At 44.9% G+C, this 22705-nt stretch overlaps 3 protein-coding genes across 5 annotated transcripts in view; 2 read left to right on the top strand and 1 right to left on the bottom strand.

Annotated features, from left to right (window-relative positions):
* Positions 1–14708: 14708 nt before the first annotated feature.
* On the bottom strand, positions 14709–18274 carry tada3l (transcriptional adaptor 3 (NGG1 homolog, yeast)-like). Of its 3 annotated transcripts, none has more exons than XM_058079343.1 (9): positions 17910–18274; positions 17364–17611; positions 17019–17266; positions 16847–16952; positions 16637–16772; positions 16093–16196; positions 15919–16025; positions 15239–15430; positions 14709–15150 (listed from the first exon to the last, which is right to left on the bottom strand). In XM_058079343.1, exons 1-9 carry the CDS (start codon positions 17923–17925, stop codon positions 14958–14960), a joined length of 1350 nt encoding a protein of 449 aa, XP_057935326.1. In that variant the 5' UTR covers positions 17926–18274; the 3' UTR covers positions 14709–14957. The 3 variants fall into 3 exon arrangements, with proteins under 3 accessions (XP_057935326.1, XP_057935408.1, XP_057935239.1); XM_058079425.1 differs by lacking the exon at positions 17910–18274 and adding an exon at positions 17814–17833; XM_058079256.1 differs by lacking the exon at positions 17910–18274 and adding an exon at positions 17732–17750.
* A 97-nt stretch (positions 18275–18371) lies between these two features.
* arpc4l (actin related protein 2/3 complex, subunit 4, like) lies at positions 18372–21828 on the top strand. The gene is made up of 6 exons (XM_058079557.1): positions 18372–18552; positions 19023–19141; positions 19449–19560; positions 20629–20724; positions 21120–21290; positions 21420–21828. The coding sequence occupies exons 1-6, from the start codon at positions 18550–18552 to the stop codon at positions 21423–21425; spliced, it is 507 nt and encodes a 168-aa protein (XP_057935540.1). The 5' UTR covers positions 18372–18549; the 3' UTR covers positions 21426–21828.
* Positions 21829–22320: 492 nt separating this feature from the next.
* The window catches only part of ncoa3 (nuclear receptor coactivator 3), a 45600-nt gene continuing 45215 nt past the window's right edge, over positions 22321–22705 (top strand). Inside the window, exons 1-2 of the mRNA XM_058078908.1 lie at positions 22321–22450; positions 22525–22630. The gene's annotated coding sequence lies outside the window, so the exon portion shown is untranslated. The remainder of the gene's footprint in view (positions 22451–22524; positions 22631–22705) is intronic.

The raw sequence follows: 22705 nt of genomic DNA, 5'->3' as shown, positions 1-22705 counted from the left end.
GCGGCTCCAGTGGCAGTTGGACTTTTGGACTGTGAGGCACGCGTACTGTACCAGTTTTTACCCAGCTTTCTTCCAGTACAAAACAGCGTTCCAAAATCCATGGTGGTATTCCGATAGACGTAAAAAGCAGGGAAGGCAATGTGTCGTTATCCAACCATGACCTCTCCTGTTTTTTTCCTTGTCTTTGTGACTGTTTATCTTTCACTATCTCACCCCCCTCTTCCATGGCTGTGCTCTCACTCACACCCTCGTCTCCTCAACCCCGCCTGTCATTTGTGTTTTTCTTTCCCTGACATTTGGACCACTCTCTTCCACTCTGGTGAGCGCAGTCCTGCTCCTCCTCGCGCACCATTGCTTCTTCTCCCACCCTCGTCTTCCCTTCCTTTTTGCCTTTCCTCCTCTCCTCTCCTCTCCTCTCCTTGTGGAGACCCCAGAGAGAGAGAGAGCCCAAACCGAGCTGACAAGTGTGTCAGCTCGATAAAACAAGCTTGCGCAGGCCCCCCTTATAATGCTGCGTCAGCATGACACCGACCCCCCCCCCCCCCGCCGCCATTCACATGCACATGTAAATAGATCCAAGTCACATCTCACTCTCTGCACGCTTCTCGCTCCGATGTGCAACTCCGACATCGTGGGATTCCTCACAAGTGTCCCAAAACCCGCCCCGCCTTATCAGACCCCTGCTGTACACAAACACCCAGCGTGTGTCACTGGACCAGTATCACCTCGGCCCTGGGTCCTTCCCAAAGTGGGGTAGTCCATGTGTGGCTTTTCCATGCAGGACTCTTCATGAAAGAGCAGATTTGTGCGTCTTTACTTACTGTGATTAACTACTGAACAGGTTTACATGATCGGGCCTTTGTACTTCGGGCTGTTTACACAAGACTGTTCTTAAACAAAAGGTGGAGGTTTAGCACAGAAATAATTATTACAACATTAAGCATGGATTGACTTTTTATCAGGGCAGTCAAATTGTAATCAATTAATCACAGTTTTCATCTTAGTTAATTATGATTAATCACCACGGTCATCATTTTTTACTGTGTCTTATGAACAGGGATTTATGAGAGGACAGTATTAGAAATATTTATAACTGTCCGAAAATGTATTTGCCGAAAACTCTTTGATAGCAGCAGAATCACACTCTAATGGCGTTTATAATGAAGAGTTGTGTTCAAAGACACCACGTAATTTCAGTTGAACACACAGGCTTTGAGTGAGATGTATTTTCTGGGATTTCTGAGCCTACTCAAATTCAGCAAATTTGACTCCCGTTGTAAGATTTACGTTAGTGGGGAATGTTATTGTTGTTTTTTGTTTTTTTGTTTATTTACGCTACAGATACAGTACATTCATAATAAAGACGTTGTTGTGAGTGTCGGAGTGTTCTTGAATGCATCTCGTGGTCACCTGGTAACAATGCGGAAGTGCCGTTCCCAGGACGAGCGGGCGGACTAGAGACGTGTTAGAAATATACAAATGGTGTTCAAATTGCTTTGCTGTTCATGTGTTCAGGTCAGAATCAAGTTAACTATTAACTATAAACTATAATCGTAAAACTCTAAAATAGTTTTGTGTAAACATATGTGGGTTTGTTGCCCCTCGTTCATAGTGGTTCATATGTCCGATACTAGACGGCCATATAAGGTTCACTAGCTATGTTCTGTGTTTGTGTTTGTTTGGACTCATTGTGTGTTTCTGTATGCCTAGAACACCTGAGCGCTGGGCAGGGGCGTGGCCAGGGAGCAGACACACCTGTGGCAGATTGGAAATCAGCCCTGCTTCAGCCAGCTGTTCCATCTGAGGGATGCAGAGTTGTTTGTAGCACAAGCTAGCGCTTTAATGCTGTTTGATTGCTTGTCCTCTACCTGCTGTGGCAAGTACCAGTTTTTCTGCTTTGCTCTGGCGTCTTCCGCGTCTCCTTTGGCCTGCTGCCTTTTTTGTTGTGCTCGCATCCTGCCCTGTCGGACTCTCAAGCCTTTTTGCTTTGCCTTTACTTTCGGTGAAGCTTTTTGCTAGCATTTTGCTATGCTGTGGGTAGCCACTGTGCTACGCATTATGTTGGACTATAATTGTTGGACTGTAATCGGACCTCAAAGACTTTGTTTTTTGCTGCCTCATAACATTTTACACAGCTATTCACTGTTTACATTGCATTTTGCAACTCCTATGCTGCAGGGACTTGAGACATTCGCTAGTGAGCTAACAAATTAGCCTCAAATTTATATGTTCTAAACTTTTTAAAAAGCCCCAATATTACCACTTCCACAAGGAAGGGGAGGATAGCCATATTAAGTATGAAGTTAATGTGCCGCCTAGTGACTAGAATGCTCCATACAGTAGACCAGGGGTCGGCAACCTTTACTATGAAAAGAGCCATTTCACCCACTTGCCCACTAAAGAAAAATAGCCTGGAGCCGCAAAACGTTGTATGTTTAAAACAACATTGGAGGGAAAAAAAAAGACGAGTTGGAGTACTCTTGCTAGTACTGGAGATAAACTTTTGTTTTTAAATGAGCTCTAATTTATTTATTAGAATCGTCAAATAACTCATTAATAATAATTAATAACTCAAATAACTCAAAGTATTACTCATTTCCCTTCATGTTAACCTGTCAGAGAGAACTGGATAGCATCCTGTCTGCTCATTCAGTCACCAGTCAGAACTCAGTCAGGATGCATTCATGGTCTCACACAAAGTTGGATTTTTGTAAACTCATAACAAAGACGTGCATTTTCACCACACAGGTGCTAAAAAATATTCAAGCATTGCAAAGGGAGCCGCAACAAAGAGGCTGGAGAGCCACATGCGGCTCTGGAGCCGCGGGTTGCTGACCCCTGCAGTAGACCAACGTCTACAATGACCTTTTATATAGCAAGGCAGCGCTAATCAAACCATGATATTGCGAAGGATGACTAATTGGATCAACATTATTTCCTATTAGAAATGATTGTTAGTGTATGCCTTGGTTTGAGTTGGACCTTCTGGAAGGGATTAATGATGCTAACCAAGGTTCTAAGTACAACTATTTTACAGTTTTATTATGGGGGTTTGATAACCTAAAAAGCTTATAATATCTTGTTGCGTCAATAATGTTTAATTAATGTGAAGGAAAACAGCAATTGCTTGCCGTAAAAGTACAAATCGAAAGAACAAACATTTCCAAGCGTCTCTCGGGGGGGCCACATAAAAGGATATGGCGGGCCAGATCTGGTCCCCCGGCCTGGAGTTTGACACTGGTGCTGTATATGGTTATTGCAGCTATGCCGAAGCACAATACAAATGGTGGACTCGGACCTCTCCATACAAGTGTATGTGACAGAGACGTGACGAGGGTACTCGGTGTCAGTGTTGTCTCCAGCAGACGCTAGTAGTGATCTGGACTCCGTCAGCCGTCTGCCGTCCCGCCTCCAGCTTCTGCTGGCACTTGGACTGGTGATGGTGATGATGAAGAGATCCAGAGAGGACCGATATACTCGCTGAGGTTTATCAGAGTGAAGAGGTGATTATGGTGGATGTTCTCGTATCAGCAACAGGTGACTTCACAGGCGTCTGTCGTGTGGTTATCAGAACTGTGAGCTTGTAACGCAATCTAAATGGGGCTCGCTCAAACAGAGCTTTGGGAAGGCTGCGCTGTAATCACGTGCATGGTCACCCCCGCCCCCAACACTGCAACCCCCACCCACCCTCTACACAAGGCAAGAGAGGACGTGACTGTCTTTGGGCCTTTGGTGGGATATTATAAAAATGGCCGACCGGTGAGTCGCTAACACGTTGGGTGCTTTGTTTGGCCATTTGTTTCCACAACAATACAATACAGGACAGACCAACTAGTCCAGGGGTGGGCAAACTACGGCCCGGGGGCCACATCCGGCTCGCCAAGTGTTTGAATACGGCCCGCCCAATCTTTCCAAAGTATTTAATTTAAACTCAACATACAACCTGGCATCATGGCCTGAGCCAACCTTTTGGTTGTATCAATTTCGTTGTTTGACATGGTCTGTTGTTTACAAAGTGCTCCTGAAAAAAGAGACACAAGCACATAATAATAATAATAATAATAAATAAAATAATAATTATTATATTATTATTAAAACTATTATGATTATTATATTTATTATATTAATGCTAATTATTATATTAATTATATATAATAATATTGTTATATTTGCATATTTTACATAATAATAATATAATAATTATTATTTTAATTTTATTTTAATTATTATAATATTTTATTATTTTTAAAATATTTAAATATAAATATAAAATAATAAATAATAATAGCAGATTGCATGACAATTTTACAGATACAATAATACCAGGTGGACTGTTACGTGTAAAATATATAGTCTGCCCCCCCGGAAATTTAGTTATATCAATGCGGCCCGCGAGTCAAAAAGTTTGCCCACCCCTGAACTAGTCCGTATGAAAACCAAGACGGTGTACAAAAACTGAGGCAAAATGTTCTAGAACATTTTTTACCAAAACCAAATCATACAAAATCCAAGGTTGACTGTTTCTTTATCTCAGGAACTCTTTGGTTGTTGTTCTTTCAGCACTTTCATCCTGAGGCAAATTAGCTCTTTAGCGTGAGTGCTCCTCTTCATCACGCAGTAGTCCAGCCTTTCAAAACCTGATTACTGATAGTGGATTCTTTTCATGCTCAAACTTAAGATTTGTCAGTTCAAAATGTGATATTGCCATCCAATTGTCTCCTTCCTGAAGTTGAACCCTAAGCTTCAGTTCTTCAGGGGTGAAAGCGTGCCAAAAGTAGTTGCTCTAAACCAGGGGTGCTCACACTTTTTCAGCATGCGAGCTACTTTTAAAATGACCGAGTCAAAATGATCTACCCACTACAAAAATGCAAAACATCTATTTATTTTCAAATGTATTGAGGATTATTTGTACGTACAATGTATGTTGATGTACCTTACATAACCAAATGAGCCAATATTGCAAAACACACATAATTAACTATTAACATTTTTTGTAATTACCTCCACATTACTCCACATTTCCCTTCTTTGGTACTGCGATGGTAGAATGGCATATGAGGCAAACGCACTTCGAAAAAGACATTGTGAAAAAAAAGTCCACCTCCCATTCCGTATGGAAGTGATATGTTTTTGCCTTTTTACTTGGTCCAGCTCCTTCACTCATTTTAGTGACCATAAACTTTAGCGAGGGCTTAAAATCTCGCAATTCGCCGACTAGCTTAGCACTTTGCATCGTTGTTTACGCATGAGCGGTGACCTAAAGGTCAAAATTCAGTTGTCATCTGACTGGTTGTCCTGTATGTCAATCAAGTAACAGGGATGGATGATAGGCTGACATCGTAAGTTCTGCTGCACTTAGAGACGTTGTTTGATTTGATTGGTCGCCCGAAGGGCAACATTCAGTTGTCATCTGAATGGCTGCCCTGTATATCAATCAAGTGACGGCATTGATGCTAGGATGATATTTTTTTAATGTCACGCCGCGATCGACCAGCGATCGACCAGTACCACCTCCGCGATCGACCGGTAGATCACGATCGACTTAATGAGCACCCCTGCTCTAAACCCTGGAAATGACCTACCCGTTAGTGTAAATCTTATTTTATTGACCAATGGGGCCCTGCCATTGGCTGCTGACCAGTCCGGGGTGTACCTGAAGTCAGCTGGGATAGGCTCCAGCATACCCGCGACCCTAATTAGGCTAAGAAAATGGATGGATGGATATTGAGCAATGGTGGAATGAGGACCAACTGAAGCATGAAGATTCCTGTTTCTCATCTTTGTGTTTCTACTGCCTTGTAAGTTTGTGTTAACCAAACTATGTTCAGGGCGAAGTGTGTTCTTGGTCTTCCTCTCTCTGAGTTGTATTTTTATTCACTGCCCCCTCTTGGACTGGAGTAGAACCACAAATGTACAGTATTTCCTGTCAGGTGGGACTGGTATTCCCCTTTTCAACACTCGAGTGCTTCTATGTGAATGTAGCATTTAGAGTTATGAGCGGGGTGGGGGTGGGAGTGGGGGTGGAGGGTCCTTATCTCTGGCCAGCATACTTGCAGTGACGAGTGTGGCCTCCACCTCAACCTCAAACCCAGCCGGCCCTGCCGGGGGGGGGCAGAAAACAGACGGAAGGGAGGAAAAGAAGGCGTTCGGGGAGGGCTGAGGGTACAAACGACAGCGGCGAAGAAACAAGAGACGTCTCTTGACAGCCGAGCTTCCGCTCTCTGAGGCGCGTTTGACCACAAACTGGCAGCGGTACACAAACACAATCGATCCACTTCGGCTGCACGTGCGCCCGAGCGGTCCCGCATGCACGACTCCCGTTGTGCGTGAGTGGATATTATGTAACGAGTGCTGTTGACCGGCCGCTGACTTTGGTTTCATCTCACTGAGCCGTGATGAGCTACTTTTTGTTTGTGCTGAGCAAACCACAAGTCTCAGTGGGCGACAGGTGCTCCAAAAGAGGATGTCCAGACACAATTTATGCCCCCTCTTGACTTTCTTATCACTGCTGGTGAAGGAGGGCAGCTGTGAAAATGCCCCCCCTGTTTTGCTTCCCACTGAGCCCGGTAAACAATATCTCCATGTCAGTCGCTGCACTCCATGTGACCCGCAGAGACGCTGGGATCTACATCAGCCAGCACATGACCTGTACATCACTGATGGCGTTATTTCGTGAAAGGTGGGGGCGGGGTCGCAGCAGACGTGAGACGCCCGCCACAGTGAATAAGATATGGGGATAGATCACATTAGTCGCTGATGTTGCAGCTGCTGCTTTTGGTCATGTGTCGCGCAATAAAGTTCCCCAGTGAAACGACCACCTTTATGTTGACTGAAACCCGATCACTTAAACAGATGGGGTGCCTTACAGGAACTCAATGGTAGAGATCGACTTGGTTGTTTTCATACACTTCTAGGAGAAAGTACATGTACACGTAACACGTAGTAAAAGTAGAAATACATTCTAGAGTAGTACACTTCCATTTTTGAAACGAAACCATTGGTTAGACTTAAAAACTTTTAAATGGAAGGTTTGATTGGACCCTCTTTTTTTTTCCAGATCCAGATGTCTGATGAATGGATTCATGGCAACCTCTACCCAAATCTCAACCCGGGCTCACACTGGATCCGTCACAGCTGCAGTCCCGATCCAATCGGTCTTTCCGCAAAGGTCCACTCCCACTGAAACCGGTAGGCACTGCGGCAAGCGTCCATTCTGACTGACAAAAGAGACTGGATGCTCACCGGGTCTCGTTATTGATCACTGACCGTCACCGTGCCCAAGAACCAGATTTGGCCGCCGAAGACCAGGTCGCCTACGCACCCGCCCTTGACCGCCACCCAACACACATTGCACCGGACCCTTATGCTTGCCCCCGTAGGTGGTGGGTCTACGAGGGGGAGATCCCGTGTGGCTTCTTCGGGCTGGGCCCGGCCGGGCTCCACGGGTGAAGGCCCGACCACCAGGCGCTCGCCTGCGAGCCCCTCCCCCGGGCCTGGCTCCACGGTGAGGCCCCGGTATCCCACATCCGGGCGAGGTACGCTTTCTCCTCTCGTTCTTGCTCATATGGGTCTTCTGAATCACTCTTGGTCTGACCCGTCACCTCGGACCTGTTTGCCTTGGGAGACCCTACCAGGGGCATATAGCCCCATACAACATAGCTCCTCGGATCACTCGGGCACTCAAACCCCTCCACCACGATAAGGTGGTGATTCACGGAGAGGAGTCAGTTGAGGTGGCTCGGGCATCTAGTCCGGATGCCTCCTGGACGCCTCCCTGGGGAGGTGTTCCGGGCATGCCCAGCCGGGAAAAGGCCCCGGGGCAGACCTAGGACACGCTGGAGGGACTATGTCTCACAGCTGGCCTGGGAACGCCTTGGTGTCCTCCCGGTGGAGCTGGAGGAGGTGGCCGGGGACCGGGAAGTCTGGGCTTCCCTTCTAAGACTGCTGCCCCCGCGACCCGGACCCGGATAAGTGGAGGAAAATGGATGGATGGATGGACCGTTACCGTGCACCAACACAGACGTGAACTACACGCTCTGGCAGAGGAAACTCTGCTCACGGAAGCAGATGTTCACGCGATAACTAGCCTTGTACAGGAAGTTAACGTAAACATAGCTGGATTTGCCTGCACGGTGTTGTACAGCCGTTTTTTTTGGACCAAATTTTGCAGGGTCGCGTATGTGCGGGCATCCACTATATGAAAGGACGGCATCAGGACAGGACAGGACTTTCCTAAAATTAAAGCACAAGCAAGGCCATCCTCCAAACGTGAGCAGATCTTTGTAAAACTGTTGAATCTGCCCTGACAACGTGAGGGCCAAAAAGGGGCATACGGTACGTCCATGCGGAGACGATGGAAGATGGCTTTTGTGTAAAGTCCATCCTCAGATATTTTGGTCACATGTTCATGCGTATCGTACTTCTTAATCTATCGCACCCTCTTAACCTCTCGGGCCGGGAACCTCCCCCCATCATTCAACGCTCCCATCATTTCTTCTTGGAGGTTTCCTCTAACGTCTCCTAATTTAGTATGTTCCCCCAACTGCATGTGAAAAAAAAAAACCCTCACTAAGCTCTCTGTCCTGTCTCACTCGTAAAACATCATAAGCCTGAGTGTGTGTGTGTGTGTGTGTGTGTGTGTGTTTCCATGTCCATACAATTATATTTCCAGTCCTGGAGGGAGTAATCAGGGCTCCAGAAGGGTCGTCCACTCGGATTCACCACCAGCTCTTTATAAGGAGAAGGGAAAAGGGCCTGCTGTCTATATTCAGATGGACTTTATTGGGCCTCTTGTCTTCATCCCCCCCCCTCTCTTTCTGTACTGCTGCTGCTACTCTTCCAAATCTCCCAGCATGTGGGCGGCCGGGCCTCCTCTCCATGGCAGCGAGGGGAGAGCGAGCCTAATAACGATGCTGATAAGAAGAGTGCAAAGGCAACACCGCAGGAAGGACGGCAGAGAGGTGGTGGGTGGTGAGAGACGTCTTTCCCTGTGGTTCCTTCGATGACTCTTATCCGCAAGGCCTGTCTCGGGAAGGGAGAGGGATGCAGTCATGTTCTTTCATGTTCAATTTCCTGCCATTTTGTGCCTTTCATGTCCATACCTTTGCAGTCATACTGTGAAAAATACTGGCATAAGGAGTATTTTTTTCTTTTGGCTTATGCGAATGCATTTCTGTATAGTAGTAGTATAGAAGTCCTCTTGTCTCCCACACAGATGATACTGGACCAAGGGGTCCTTCACGGTATCTTCAAAATGACTGAACCACGTCTGTCCATGGACACTTGTGCTTAACGATACACTCCATTTCCATCTTTAGAAACACAATAACGCTATTACTATGATGACTAATGACTAATTTTATTTTGTTCTTCTTTCCCGTTGCCATCCATCCATCTTCTTCCCACTTTTCCCAGGTGGGGGCATGGGGGCAGTACCCTAAGCAAGGAGGCCCAGACTTCCATCTTCTCCCAGTTGAGAGACCTAGTCTCTCCAATGTCCTGGGTCTCCCCCGCGGCCTCCTCCTGGTCAGACATGCCCAGGGTGGCGTCCTGACCAGATACCCAGACCATCTCACCTGGCTCCTCTGAGTTTCTCCTGCATCAGCAAGGACAATTTCACAGTGACTGTGGACAGTTGGATCGTTCCACCTGAGCGGACCAGGGGATGGTGTCCCTAAATTGGGGAATAAGGCAATCAAGAAAGCATTGCACCATGGACCCACGTTGGTGAGCTCCTCTAAACACCCAGATACTAGACCCAGGGGTGGGCAAACTACGGCCCGGGGGCCACATCCGGCCTGCCAAGTGTTTGAATACGGCCCGCCCAATCTTTCCAAAGTATTTCATTTAAAGTCAACATACAACCTGGCATCATGGCCTGAGCCAACCTTTTGATGGTTGTATCAATTTCGTTGTTTGACATGGTCTGTTGTTTACAAAGTGCTCCTGAAAAAAGGGACACAAGCACATAATAATAATAATAATTATTATTATTATTATTATATTATTATTATATTATATTATTATTATATTATTATAATTATTATATTAATTATATATAATATTATTGTTATATTTGCATATTTTACATAATAATAATATAATAATTATTATTTTAATTTTATTGTAATTATTATATTTTATTATTTTTAATAATATAATAAAAAATAATAATTATTATTATTAATAATTAATAATAATAATAATTATTATTATTAATAATTAATAATAATAAAATATTTAAATAAAAATATAAAATAATAAATAATAATAGCAGATTGCATGACAATTTTACAGATACAATAATACCAGGTGGACTGTTACGTGTAAAATATATAGTAAATTTTGTCATATCAATGCGGCCCGCGAGTCAAAAAGTTTGCCCACCCCTGTACTAGACCTTAGGCTGCAAATGTATCTTCTATGGATGATGCCAGCTGCTCCACAAGGCTGTTTGTTCAACCAGGCAGCCAGCGAGTACGTTCAGCTAAATATGTCTGCATGATGGAACCCATTAAGTACATCTCCATGGTAACGCTACAGGGACAAAAATACTGGGCATGTGGCCGTTGCACCTTTAGGAGCTGAGAATATGGAATTGATCATCATCATCATCATCATCATACATCTAGCACCCAATTGCTTTGTTCAGATCGTGTAGGCGGGCTTTTCGTTCAGCTGTCTGTATTTAGGCGTGACCCCCCCCATGTCAGCATGATAATTAACTTAAAGGAGGACTGCACTTTTGGGGATTTGGTCCATCATCCACAATCCGTATGTGAGACACGGCCTCGTATGTCCCGTCCATTCTAAAGATATGAGATGCAGTCATGGGCCACCTCTTTTTACCTTTTTCTTATCTTTGGAACGCACACACAAGAGAAGGACGCGTGTTCATGTCTTACATAATTATCATACATGATGGGCCAAATATCCAAAAGGTGGCGTTTTCCTTCCATCTTCATTCCTGCAGTGAACGCGGCCCACCTGGGAGAAGAAAATGGGATTTGCATCAATTCTGGAGTCCAAAAGAAAAACATCAACTGCCATGCAAATGAGAAACAAATAATATTCAAAGGAGAAGGGGGTGGCCAATTGTCGCCGCCCCCCCCTCCCCCGCTCCTCGGTCACGGGGCTGAAAGGTCGTTCAAGCTTTACCACAACAGCATCAACAACAGTTGCACTGCAGGACACGCCGTGACATCAGAATAGTAGAAGCAGCCTCCCAGACAAAGGTTCTCTGTCCCGGAGGAGAATAGCCCAAGTTGGACCCCGGCTGGACAGAGGCTCCTGTCAGCCGGCGTGTCGGCAGCACACACGTTCCATTCAGCACGGCTCGTAGGAAATTGGCATAGCATGTGGACAAAGCGGCGACAGTTAGAACATGTTCCATGCTCATCGCTCTGTGTGAGGGAGGGTGTTTACATGTGAGATCCTCTCTGTCCGTGCTCAGGAACGTGGAGGCGGAGGCGGAGTAGGAGGAAAGCCCCAAAGAAAGAAGCGTGGAGCGTACAAAGCACAGAGCTGTGCTCGGTAGAAGCACCCCTGGAACAGCGCAAGGTATGGTAGAGGAGTATTTTCACTTAGCCGGGTACACCAGGAATTCCGAGGCAAATTTAGCCATCATTCAGCCTGACATCTCTGAACATCTCCGTGGAGATGCTTTGAAGCTTGATTAGTGAATGACTGGAGATGGCAGTATTTCTCGGCAGAATAATAACGTCCTCTGGTGATATCCGTCCAAGTCCTTTCCAAGGAACAAGACACCTTTTGGAGTTCATATAGTGCGATACCACTCATTTCCTCTCTGATCAGATACCGCAAAAACGTTTTGCTGATATCGGCGTTACCAATCCGAAACTGAGACAGTAATCCCTCGCCACATCGCGCTGTCAACATCACCGTTTTTCATCCTCCCTTATTTTCTATGCCGCTTATCCTTACTAGTTTCTCACGGGCATGCTGGAGCCTATCCCAGCCGCCACTCTGCACTGGTGGCCAGCCAATGGCAGGGCTCATCCAGACAACAGTTCCCACTCGCATTCACACCTACAGACCTATTTAGAGTCGCCAAGGGGCGAATGTGCAAATCCACACGGAGATTCCCAAGCGGAGATTCCAACCCAGGTCTTCCAGATCTCCCGACCTTGTGGCCAAAATGAAGCATTTTCAAGCATACAAGAGGATAAATGAACCCACATACAAATCTAAAGCATTCAGAAAACTCATTCAAAGACATTGTCAGCATGATGTTGCATACCCCCCCAGGCGTGTTTACTTTGGAATCTAACTGTATGTACTTGTGTGATATCAGCATCTCGAGGCAGCGTATACTGTATAGTTCAGGGGTGCTCATTAAGTCGATCGCGATCTACCGGTCGATCGCGGAGGTGGTACTGGTCGATCGCTGGTCGATCGCTGGTCGATCGCTGGTCGATCGCTGGTCGATCGCTGGTCGATCGCTGGTCGATCGCGGCGTGACATTAAAAAAATATCATCCTAGCATCAATGCCGTCACTTGATTGACATACAGGGCAGCCATTCAGATGACAACTGAATGTTGCCCTTCGGGCGACCAATCAAATCAAACAACGTCTCTAAGTGCAGCAGAACTTACGATGTCAGCCCATCATCCATCCCCGTTACTTGATTGACATACAGGACAACCAGTCAGATGACAACTGAATTTTGACCTTTAGGTCACCGCTCATGCGTAAACAACGATGCAAAGTGCTAAGCTAGTCGGCGAATTGCGAGATTTTAAGCCCTCGCTAAAGTTTATGGTCACTAAAATGAGTGAAGGAGCTGGACCAAGTAAAAAGGCAAAAACTGGACCAAGTAAAAAGGCAAAAAACATATCACTTCCATACGGATATGGAATATTATACGGATATTATGATACGGATATTATCCATGACTGATAAACATTTGGAAGTGTGCTTGAGGCTGGCTATCAGCAGCTACTGTCCGGACTATGCATCCCTGGCTGGTTCAATTCAGTGCAAGTCATCAAAGTAAACTCAGGTAATTACAAAAAATGTTAATAGTTAATTATGTGTGTTTTGCAATATTGGCTCATTTGGTTATGTAAGGTACATCAACATACATTGTACGTACAAATAATCCTCAATACATTTGAAAATAAATAGATGTTTTGCATTTTTGTAGTGGGTAGATCATTTTGACTCGGTCATTTTAAAAGTAGCTCGCATGCTGAAAAAGTGTGAGCACCCCTGGTATAGTTCAACTTGAAATATTTGACCAAAGACCCTCCAGTGAAGAGCCTGCCCTCTCCAAACAGCCAAGAAGGTTTACAGGCCGTGACAGGGACAAGTGAAGAAGCTCACCTCCTAGCTGAATTTCACATGCACAAAGGGGGGGCGGGGGCGGGGCTAATGCTGGATGGAGAGCCTTAACAGATCCCAGACACTGTTTGGAAAAAACACCTGCACTGTCCAAAGTGGACTTTGGAGCGGCTCAAGGCAAATAGTGAATATGTGTGTGTGTATATGTGTGTATATGTGTGTATGTGCATGTGTGCGTGCGCACGCTGCTTTATAATACAAAACCCACCTGCCCTTCAGCTCGGGTCTGATGACAACAAATGCAACAAAGGCTCCATGGTGGTAGCACACAGCCCCCGGGGGCCGCATGCACGTCTGTATTCTTTCATTCATTCACCGCAGGATGATTGAATAGCCGTGTATATTTAAAAACGCTTTCATAGTGATGGAACACGGCGTTATGAATTAGCATGGAGGATGTTTGCCTAAACAAGGGTGGGGGTGTACTGGACTGGACTATTGTTGGAGTCATCCAAGGACACTCGAGGCCTTTTTGTCCGCTAACATCCAAGCTAGGAAATAGTGCATTTCCTTCACGTGCGCCACGAAAAGTATTGTTGTGCACAAACAAATGGGTGGGCCTCTTGTCAAGTTAACGCCATCGCTTTATAAAAACCTCATGTGTTCATAAAACACAAAAATCATAACCTCGTTAGCAAACAATCTGCTCAAAATTGAGCATTGCAGCAAATGTGTAAAAATGTTGACCTAAAACTTTTATGGTAATTTTAATATGATTTATGTTTATGTTGTATACATTGTTAAATTATTGAATCACAAATATTTGAATATTTGTATTTCCCCAAGGTCATTTTTCATAAGCTAAAACGTTTTCCTTTTGTTTTACACATTTATTTAATATATTATATAATGTGTAAAGTATATTATTATTACTGTAGTATATAATATCAAGTATCTTAAACATAAATCCGGAGGATCCTTTTGGGATCTGCTTTTTTGTGCGCCGAGTCATAAGAAACGATTCTGTAGCTTTAAAGGGGCGTGACTGCCATCTAGCGGTGGCTAAGGAGATGCACCGCTACGTGTCAATAATAATGCAAATAATGCCAACGTGAATATGCACATTTGAGGCAAGTTTTTGCAGGGTGCAGAACTTCTATCACTCTCACCAAGACAGGAAGTCCCGCACACGGCAGACATGCGGATAGGCTCATGTCGATACCATCCTTTTCCTACTGATATCGATCATAGCACCCCTAACATACAGTTTATATAAAATATGAACGTACAAATGAATAATAAACATATTCCAGTCAAATGCTAACAGTAACTTCTCCAGTCCGGACTGAAGTACTGTAGTACTGTAGTACTGTCAGTACAAAAGCAGTGTCAAGACTCAACATATACAACAACAGCCTTTAATTGGTATTTATACAAACACTGTTTTCAAGACATAACAACAGCAAAGAAAAAAGGCAACATAAAAAACCAATGTAACAAAAAGTGTGATGAATAACGAATTGAACCATTGAGTACCAAGTACCAGAGAGATGCTGATCAGCCGCCTGCAAGGACCTCCATCTTCACGAGTTCCAGATGCAGCAGCGTGTGTGACTGGAGTGGAAACATTCTTCCTCCCATTTTGGGTCTTCTTCATCCATCCAGTAACTTGAGTATGCTTTCCCGCTCCTTCAGAGCTTTCCAGGCTTGGTCTTTCTCCTTCTTGGTCGGCGTACGCTTCTTTTGTCTGGCTGCCATGATTCGCCGAAATCCCTCCATGACCTCGTTGTCGGACACCCTGACTCTCTGCCTCAGCTCCTGCTTGTGCATCTCCTCTTTTGCCAACCTGAGGAGCAGAAAGTGAATGTCTAATGGACCCAAAACACAAACCACGGGTGACTTTGTGGGACTGTACATCTTCTGGGTCGCCTCACCTGAGCAGCTCCTGCTTGCGAGCTCTGTTGTGAGCAATCAGGGCTTTCAGCTCCGCCTGCCTCTTCTGGAGCTCCACCAGGACCTCGTCCTCGCAGTCTCCTCCTGGACCGGGACGCTCCTCAGAGTCCAGGAGTCCCTGAGCGATCAGCTCCTCTTTGATCCGAGCTTCCAGAGAGCGTGTGTGAGGAGCACTGCAGAGGAACGTACAAGATCCTTGAACATTGCATCCACCATACTTTCCTCTACCAGAGGAGCTTCTCCCGGCCGACCTCCGTGGACGTACGGTGGGATAGCGTATCCGCATCTTGGATTCTACCGTAGGAAGCCAGTACGTCCATCTTGCCATGGAGGTGCCCACACATACGTCCGGTGAGTGAAGCATGTAACCTCCATGAAGCTACGTGCTCAACCAACTTCTTGAAAATGTTCTTCTCTTAAAAATATGACTTTATTGACATTATTCCGATATCCAACTTTTCCCCCAACCTAATTTTCCAAATACCATTTTGTTTGTCACAATATTACGTCTTTTCTTTCAATTTTTTCCCCATTTTTGCTGTTGTTTTCTATTATATTTTTAGCCAATAAAAAACACCCACAGGCTGTAAATGGCCCCGGGGCCACACTTTAAACACCCGTACTCTAACAGACACGATGTACCAGAGCGTTGAACAAATACCTAAAAGCTTTTCCTTGGCTTCGAGGAGAGGTCCCAGCGCCATCATTGGCATCCTTCCCTGAGATGTCTGGGATAGGAGAATCTTCCATGGGGGAGATGATGTTCTCCTGGGGGGGGCCAGAAAACCAGCTGAAATCTTCACACAAAGCCGTGGATCATGTCCACCGCATTTACCTCCACGAGAGCCTGGAGCAGACGTTGAGTGAGCGGACCGAAGGGGCAGCCGTCTTCTGGAGACTCGTGTTGGGACTCGGACTTTTTCAGCAAAGAGTCCACATCTACATGAGGATGAAAGACAGAGTCCGCCATTCATTCTGATGTTTAGATGTTTTTAGTGTAGGTGACAAAGCAAAAACACGGTGGACCCTCCGTTTGCGTGCTTTGGTTAACATGGAAAATTCGCTTGCTTAGTGTCCAATATGGCGCACATCTTGTCGCGTTATTAATATACTGTATTTTTATTTATTTACTTTTTTTAAAAACAAAAAACATCCTGCCGTGTCCGCTATGATGTCATCACTGGTTGACGCTCTAAAGGTTTTACAGTCGTAAAACAATTATTGTAAATATTCAGTGGGTTGAACATTGCCAAAATCGTGTTGCTAAACCTTTCATCATGCTATTGCTATTCGGGCTGTTCCTAACAAATCGATTCCCATGACGAAAACAGAGCGCCATCTTTTTTTTTTAAAGACACAAACAAGCAGGATGCCTTCACCTTTTGCATCAAGTTCAGACAGCGGACCTCCCAAAATACTCTTCTTCTTGTCATTGGCCCGAGCTCCTTCTCTTTGCTCCTCCAGCAGATCCTCCTGAGCCCACCGCTGTGAGTAGTGTTTCCCTAAAGCTGGAATCTACAATTCACATCAACGCTAAATATTAGCACACGGTCAAAAACAATCTGGAGGAAAGGCTTATTATGTCATACTTTAAAGTACTCCGCTTCATCATCTGGGGGTTTTAGAAGTTCCTCCAGCAACCGGATCTCTTCGTTTGTTATGTCAGCACAGTACGGCTCAACAGATGCCCAGAACCTGAAAAGACCAACAATCATTGCATTCATTTTAGTATGGAGACCCCCAGTATGGACCAGGGCTCACCTGTTGGGAGCATCATTTTTAGGAGTGCGGGGAATGTCTTGGGTGTCATCTGTAAATTCATATTCTTGGACTTTTGGTTGCAGGTTTTTGGATTTTGGTCTGCCCGGGCCCGGACCTGGCGCATGACTACTCTTGCCATCTAGTTTCTGCTTCTTTGGTTTGTGGCGAGATGACGCAGCAGGGTCCGGGTCTTTCCCCAGCTTCAGGAACCGCTTGTCTCCCTTTTTGTCCTGCCAGTCTGTGAGGATCTGCAATACAGGAACATTTTACCGAGTACGTGTTTTCAACCGGGATGGCAACCGCACAGTTGGTAGAATGCAGGGGTGGTTCCCTTGTGCTGCTCACCTGTCTCTGCTCCTCCAGAGCTCGGAGGCGCCGGTTGGCCGAGGACAAGAGCGTCTCCAACTCCAGCTGCAAAGTGTCCAGCTCCTCGATTCCAATGCCGTCGTCCTCCGAGCGGCCCAGCACAGCAGTGTACCGGGGACACACCTTGACGTGCTCCACTGGCTTGAAGTCATAGTACTTCAGAGGGGGGCAGTCCTTCAGCTCGCTCATGGTGACGGGTAACTGACGCCTGACTATATTGGGATAAACTGCACAGAAACAACATGGACACAGAAACAATGAGGAACGGTGAAGAGTGTGAACCTGTTGCGTCAATCATCATATCCGATTTTAAAAAGTGTGTAAAAAAATGGCGGTTTGGTTCATACATTGCCAGCCCGCAGGGCCTAAACCGTGAAGAGTGTTGGAAAATACCAACATCTACGACCGTACTTGCAAGGATACGCTTACCTATATTTTATGTAAATACGTTATATAAATCGTTGAGCGACATTAATGAACACGTTAGACATATATTTGTGAATTTTTACAAGCAACGATATTTACCGTCAGCGAGTGGCATCCATGATGGAAAATACCATTGTTGGACGAGGGATGTGAAACGTTAACTATACCTAAGATTGTAACAGATACATGAAATTTCAACAGCCATCTAAGAGCACAATGACGTTTTTGGGTAAATAAAAATGTTGGCTAATCAAGATTTCTCCAGTATTCAGAACGGATAATGACTTTACGATACTCGCTCTCATCCGGGAATGGTAGTGTCGGGTTAAACCATACTGTGTTATGGCATGGGTGAAAAGGATAAACAAATCCCGTCTCGCACCCTTTAATCTAGTTATTTGGCTGTAATAGTAAAATTGTTCAATTTTGTTTAAGAAAATTCTTTATACGGTGGCAGCTTTTAAACGAACAAAAACACAATCACTAAACAAACACCCCTTGCTCGGGCCAAGGAATTGAGTCATCCTTTAGGGTATGTTCGTTTCATTCAAAGCGTACACTCCACCTGGGCTGAGTGATGAGATTTAACAGCAGCACTGTATATTGCGTATCGAAATCTACTTCCGCATACAAAAAGATTCTAAACACAAGCGCGCCGTTTCGTTTCTGGAGTGTGTAGGATTTACGGAAGTGGAGTCACAGGCGTGGCTTAGGAACTTCCGTCTTTTACAGCGAAAAAATGGTAAGCGTTCTCTTCAAGTGTGTCTTTACTTACTTTATTTATACTTGTGCATTGTTTGTTTAAGACTAGATAAATGTTTGCCTGCTACCGTGGTGTTCCTGTAAACTGGGTCTTTCTGATTGCTTTAATGGAAGGACTCTATCCTCGTATAGATTAAAGCCACTCATCGTTATGCTGTCTTCCTTAATCGCCGTTCATTATATTTCTATTATCATTTGTGACGTCAGCTCTATATTCATTGACAGGGGATGCAAAGTAATGTTGGGAGATTCAAGAAAGCATCGCATCCACAACCACAATCATAAAGCAATGCATTAGCATGCATCATATTGAGGAATATTGTAATTTGCTCGGTAATTTATTTATCTCCAATTATAGCCATTATGTCCTTCATCGTAGCTTATTTTTAAACCGGACTGCCTTGGCCTTCATCCCATGCAAGTTTTATTTTGTGTCATCCATTTTCTTAGACAGCGACTCTGCGTCCCTACTTAAATGCTGTGAAGGCCACCCTGCAGGCGGCCCTATGCCTTGAGAACTTCTCCTCTCAGGTGGTGGAGCGTCACAACAAGCCCGAGGTGGAGGTCAGGTATGTGGAGGATCTGCTGGCATCACACAAGTTAGAACGTGTGCAAACTTGCGGATGGAAATCTACGAGGGCGGAGAAATGGTGCAAGCACAGGCAAGGTGCGAAGCTGCACACTCTTGGCAGGCATCAGGAGAACAAGATGACATTTTTCATATGGGACCACAGGGTGGGTGGGGGCCCGTTTAAAGCCCCCAGGCTGATTTGGGATGGGTATAAAAGTGCAGCTTGCCCCTATGATCCACCGTATTCCATTGTCAGTGCTTTCTTGTCGTTAGCCCAATGCTAACACGATGTCTGATGATTGCAGGAGCAGTAAGGAGCTGCTGCTTCAGCCTGTCGTGATCAGCCGCAATGACAAGGAGAAGGTTCTCATCGAGGGATCCATCAACTCCGTCAGAGTCAGCATTGCTGTCAAACAGGTGATGGGCTGACCCGCAAAGGCCCCTGAGGTCGTACAATTGGGAGTTCAACACAGATTTTCACAAAAGTATGCACCTAAATTAGCATCAGATTATAGCATTGATTACTTGGTAGACCATGGTGTCCATGGTTGATTAAATGGTAGACCAAGGTGTCCATGGTTGATTATGTGGTAGACCAAGGTGTCCATGGTTGATTATTTGGTAGACCAAGGTGTCCATGGTTGATTATTTGGTAGACCATGGTGTCCATGGTTGATTATTTGGTAGACCAAGGTGTCCATGGTTGATTATTTGGTAGACCAAGGTGTCCATGGTTGATTATTTGGTAGACCAAGGTGTCCATGGTTGATTATGTGGTAGACCAAGGTGTCCATGGTTGATTATATGGTAGACCCAGGTGTCCATGGTTGATTATTTGGTAGACCAAGGTGTCCATGGTTGATTATATGGGAGACCAAGGTGTCCATGGTTGATTATTTGGTAGACCAAGGTGTCCATGGTTGATTATTTGGTAGACCAAGGTGTCCATGGTTGATTAAATGGTAGACCAAGGTGTCCATGGTTGATTAAATGGTAGACCAAGGTGTCCATGGTTGATTAAATGGTAGACCAAGGTGTCCATGGTTGATTATATGGTAGACCAAGGTGTCCATGGTTGATTATATGGTAGACCAAGGTGTCCATGGTTGATTATTTGGTAGACCAAGGTGTCCATGGTTGATTATTTGGTAGACCAAGGTGTCCATGGTTGATTAAATGGTAGACCAAGGTGTCCATGGTTGATTAAATGGTAGACCAAGGTGTCCATGGTTGATTATATGGGAGACCAAGGTGTCCATGGTTGATTATGTGGGAGACCAAGGTGTCCATGGTTGATTATGTGGGAGACCAAGGTGTCCATGGTCAATTATTTGCTAGACCAAGGTGTCCGTGGTTGATTATTTGGTAGACCAAGGTGTCCATGGTTGATTATATGCGTCCTGTGATTGACCGCCGACCAGTCCAGTTTTTTTTTTTTTTTTTTGCAGAAAAAAACCTGCTTACTATTTTTTTTCCCCACCCCAGGCTGATGAGATTGAGAAGATCCTTTGCCACAAGTTCATGCGCTTCATGATGATGAGGGCAGAGAACTTCTTTATCCTGAGGAGGAAACCAGTAGAGGTAAGGAAGCGTGCTGTGAGTGTTTGTAGAGAAAGTAAAGTGACAGGATGTGAGTAAAATGGCGGCCCACGACGAATAAATGAACTAGTGAAAGTGGTGACAAGCGCCAAATTTAGTGAACATTTTTTGGAAAGCATATGTCGCTCTTGACGTTGTTACCCAAAAGAACGACCACAACTTATTACAAAGGGTGGAGAAATGAGCGGATTGCTTGCATTAGTTTGCTGCCTGTTTTAGCTGTTTTTATATCTTTAGAACACACAGAAAAGAGTAAGATGTATGTTCATGTTCATGCACTTTGACTATATGACTAAATCCACCCCCCCCCATTTGACAACCCACTCCCACGCATGCGTATGGTTGATTCGTGGTTAATGTACGCCCGTGTGATGCAGGGCTATGACATCAGCTTCTTGATCACCAACTTCCACACGGAGCAGATGTACAAACACAAGCTGGTGGACTTTGTCATCCATTTCATGGAGGAGATCGACAAGGAGATCAGCGAGATGAAGTTGTCCGTTAATGCCAGAGCCCGTATCGTCGCGGAGGAATTCCTTAAGAACGTAAGAAACTCGTAGTCTGTGAGCGTTCATTTGGTGCTTTGGTCTACAATATAAGTACTCCTTTGTTAATCATGTACGCAAAAAGAGTTACGTGGACCCGTTGGTTGTCTTTTTTTTCTCCCCCCACAGTTCTGAAGACTGCCTCCACTCGCTCTCCCACACAAAGTCTGTCACAGCCAATCAGGAGAGAGGAACTGGGCGCCTACCGCCAGTAGCGAGGGATCGACAACCAACGTGACTTACCCAGCAGTGGCGCTCGTTGGCTTTGTCTCCACGTGTCATCTCTGTAGTCGTGCATATCAGTGACTGTATATAAAGAAATACTGTCTGCCACTGAGAACTGATGCCCACACAAACCAAGGCGGGTCCTTCTAGTATGAAACACGCTGATATCCACGAACACAGAGACCACCAAATAGTCTGTCAGTCCGTCAGCCATTCGTCATTGTCTGTCTTGTCCTCAAATTCACATGCGGAAACTTGTGGAAATTAGTCCCCAAAATGAATGTGTAAAATAAATAAAGTTCCAGTGTTTCTACGTTCTGGCTTGGAATGATCTTTCATTTCCCAGTGGATGTGGATGTGGATGGTGCTGAACTGACTTTGTTGAAGCAGCAATCTGGAGGATTCTGCCATGCAAAATAGGACTCCCACGTTCAAACGAGATAACAATAAAATGAATCAATATGCAAATTAATTATGCATTACTGTATCCCACTGCGGCACTTCTCTGTGTGTAGGCCGCCATTTAACTATTTAATGCACTTTCATTGACATCTTTTTAGTGATAATGTCTGTTTGTGTACATTAAATGTATTTTTCGTAGCAATCCACGTTGAATTGAATTAGCCATACAAGACATCTGTATGTATTGTTTGTATTGAACTGTAGTAGGAGCTCTGGCCACCAGGGGGCGCCACTTCGCTCCAGTTTGGGTAATAGTCTTCCTAAAACAGTTGTGTTTTTCATGTCAAATTGTACATTTAAGCTCCTCTCTATATGTATTGTAGCCTTTTCCACAATGTGTTTATAATATAATATACTAAACAGTTAGTGCTATTGTGATGTGAAATATATAGTTTCGGTTATTAGCTAATTAACGAGTTCGTTTATTGACGTCGACGGCGCGGCAATATTGGATGTGGCCTTAACTTCCACAGGTAAGACTTAAAAATGACTTGGAACTGTATTTGGCCACCCTAACATATTTTTTTACTGGTTTTGTGACTAATAGGACGTTCCCGCTGTGAAACCAGCTAGCAAACAATGAAGAAAGGCACTTTATGAAATCCAGTCCTTTCCTCACATGAGTTCCATATCCAACATGGCGGCCCAAACAGGTGAGGCTGTTCTTAGGTACAAATGTCTATTTATAGATCTATACTGATGGTAGCTTTGATGCTGGTGGGAAAGTC

The sequence above is a fragment of the Doryrhamphus excisus genome, chromosome 1 (genome assembly GCF_030265055.1).
Source record: "Doryrhamphus excisus isolate RoL2022-K1 chromosome 1, RoL_Dexc_1.0, whole genome shotgun sequence".
NCBI classification, from domain to species: domain Eukaryota; kingdom Metazoa; phylum Chordata; class Actinopteri; order Syngnathiformes; family Syngnathidae; genus Doryrhamphus; species Doryrhamphus excisus.
This window is presented reverse-complemented; position numbering and strand designations above follow the sequence as displayed.

Excerpts from the sequence above, each read along its gene's own strand:
- tada3l (XM_058079343.1), bottom strand. Across the intron at positions 16,953-17,018 it reads AAAAATGATGCTCCCAACAG|GTTCTGGGCATCTGTTGAGC; the intron begins GTGAGCCCTGGT and ends TGGTCTTTTCAG. Across the intron at positions 15,151-15,238 it reads CGCAAGCAGGAGCTGCTCAG|GTTGGCAAAAGAGGAGATGC; the intron begins GTGAGGCGACCC and ends TCTGCTCCTCAG.
- arpc4l (XM_058079557.1), top strand. Across the intron at positions 19,561-20,628 it reads TCAGCATTGCTGTCAAACAG|GCTGATGAGATTGAGAAGAT; the intron begins GTGATGGGCTGA and ends TCCCCACCCCAG. Across the intron at positions 20,725-21,119 it reads TGAGGAGGAAACCAGTAGAG|GGCTATGACATCAGCTTCTT; the intron begins GTAAGGAAGCGT and ends CGTGTGATGCAG.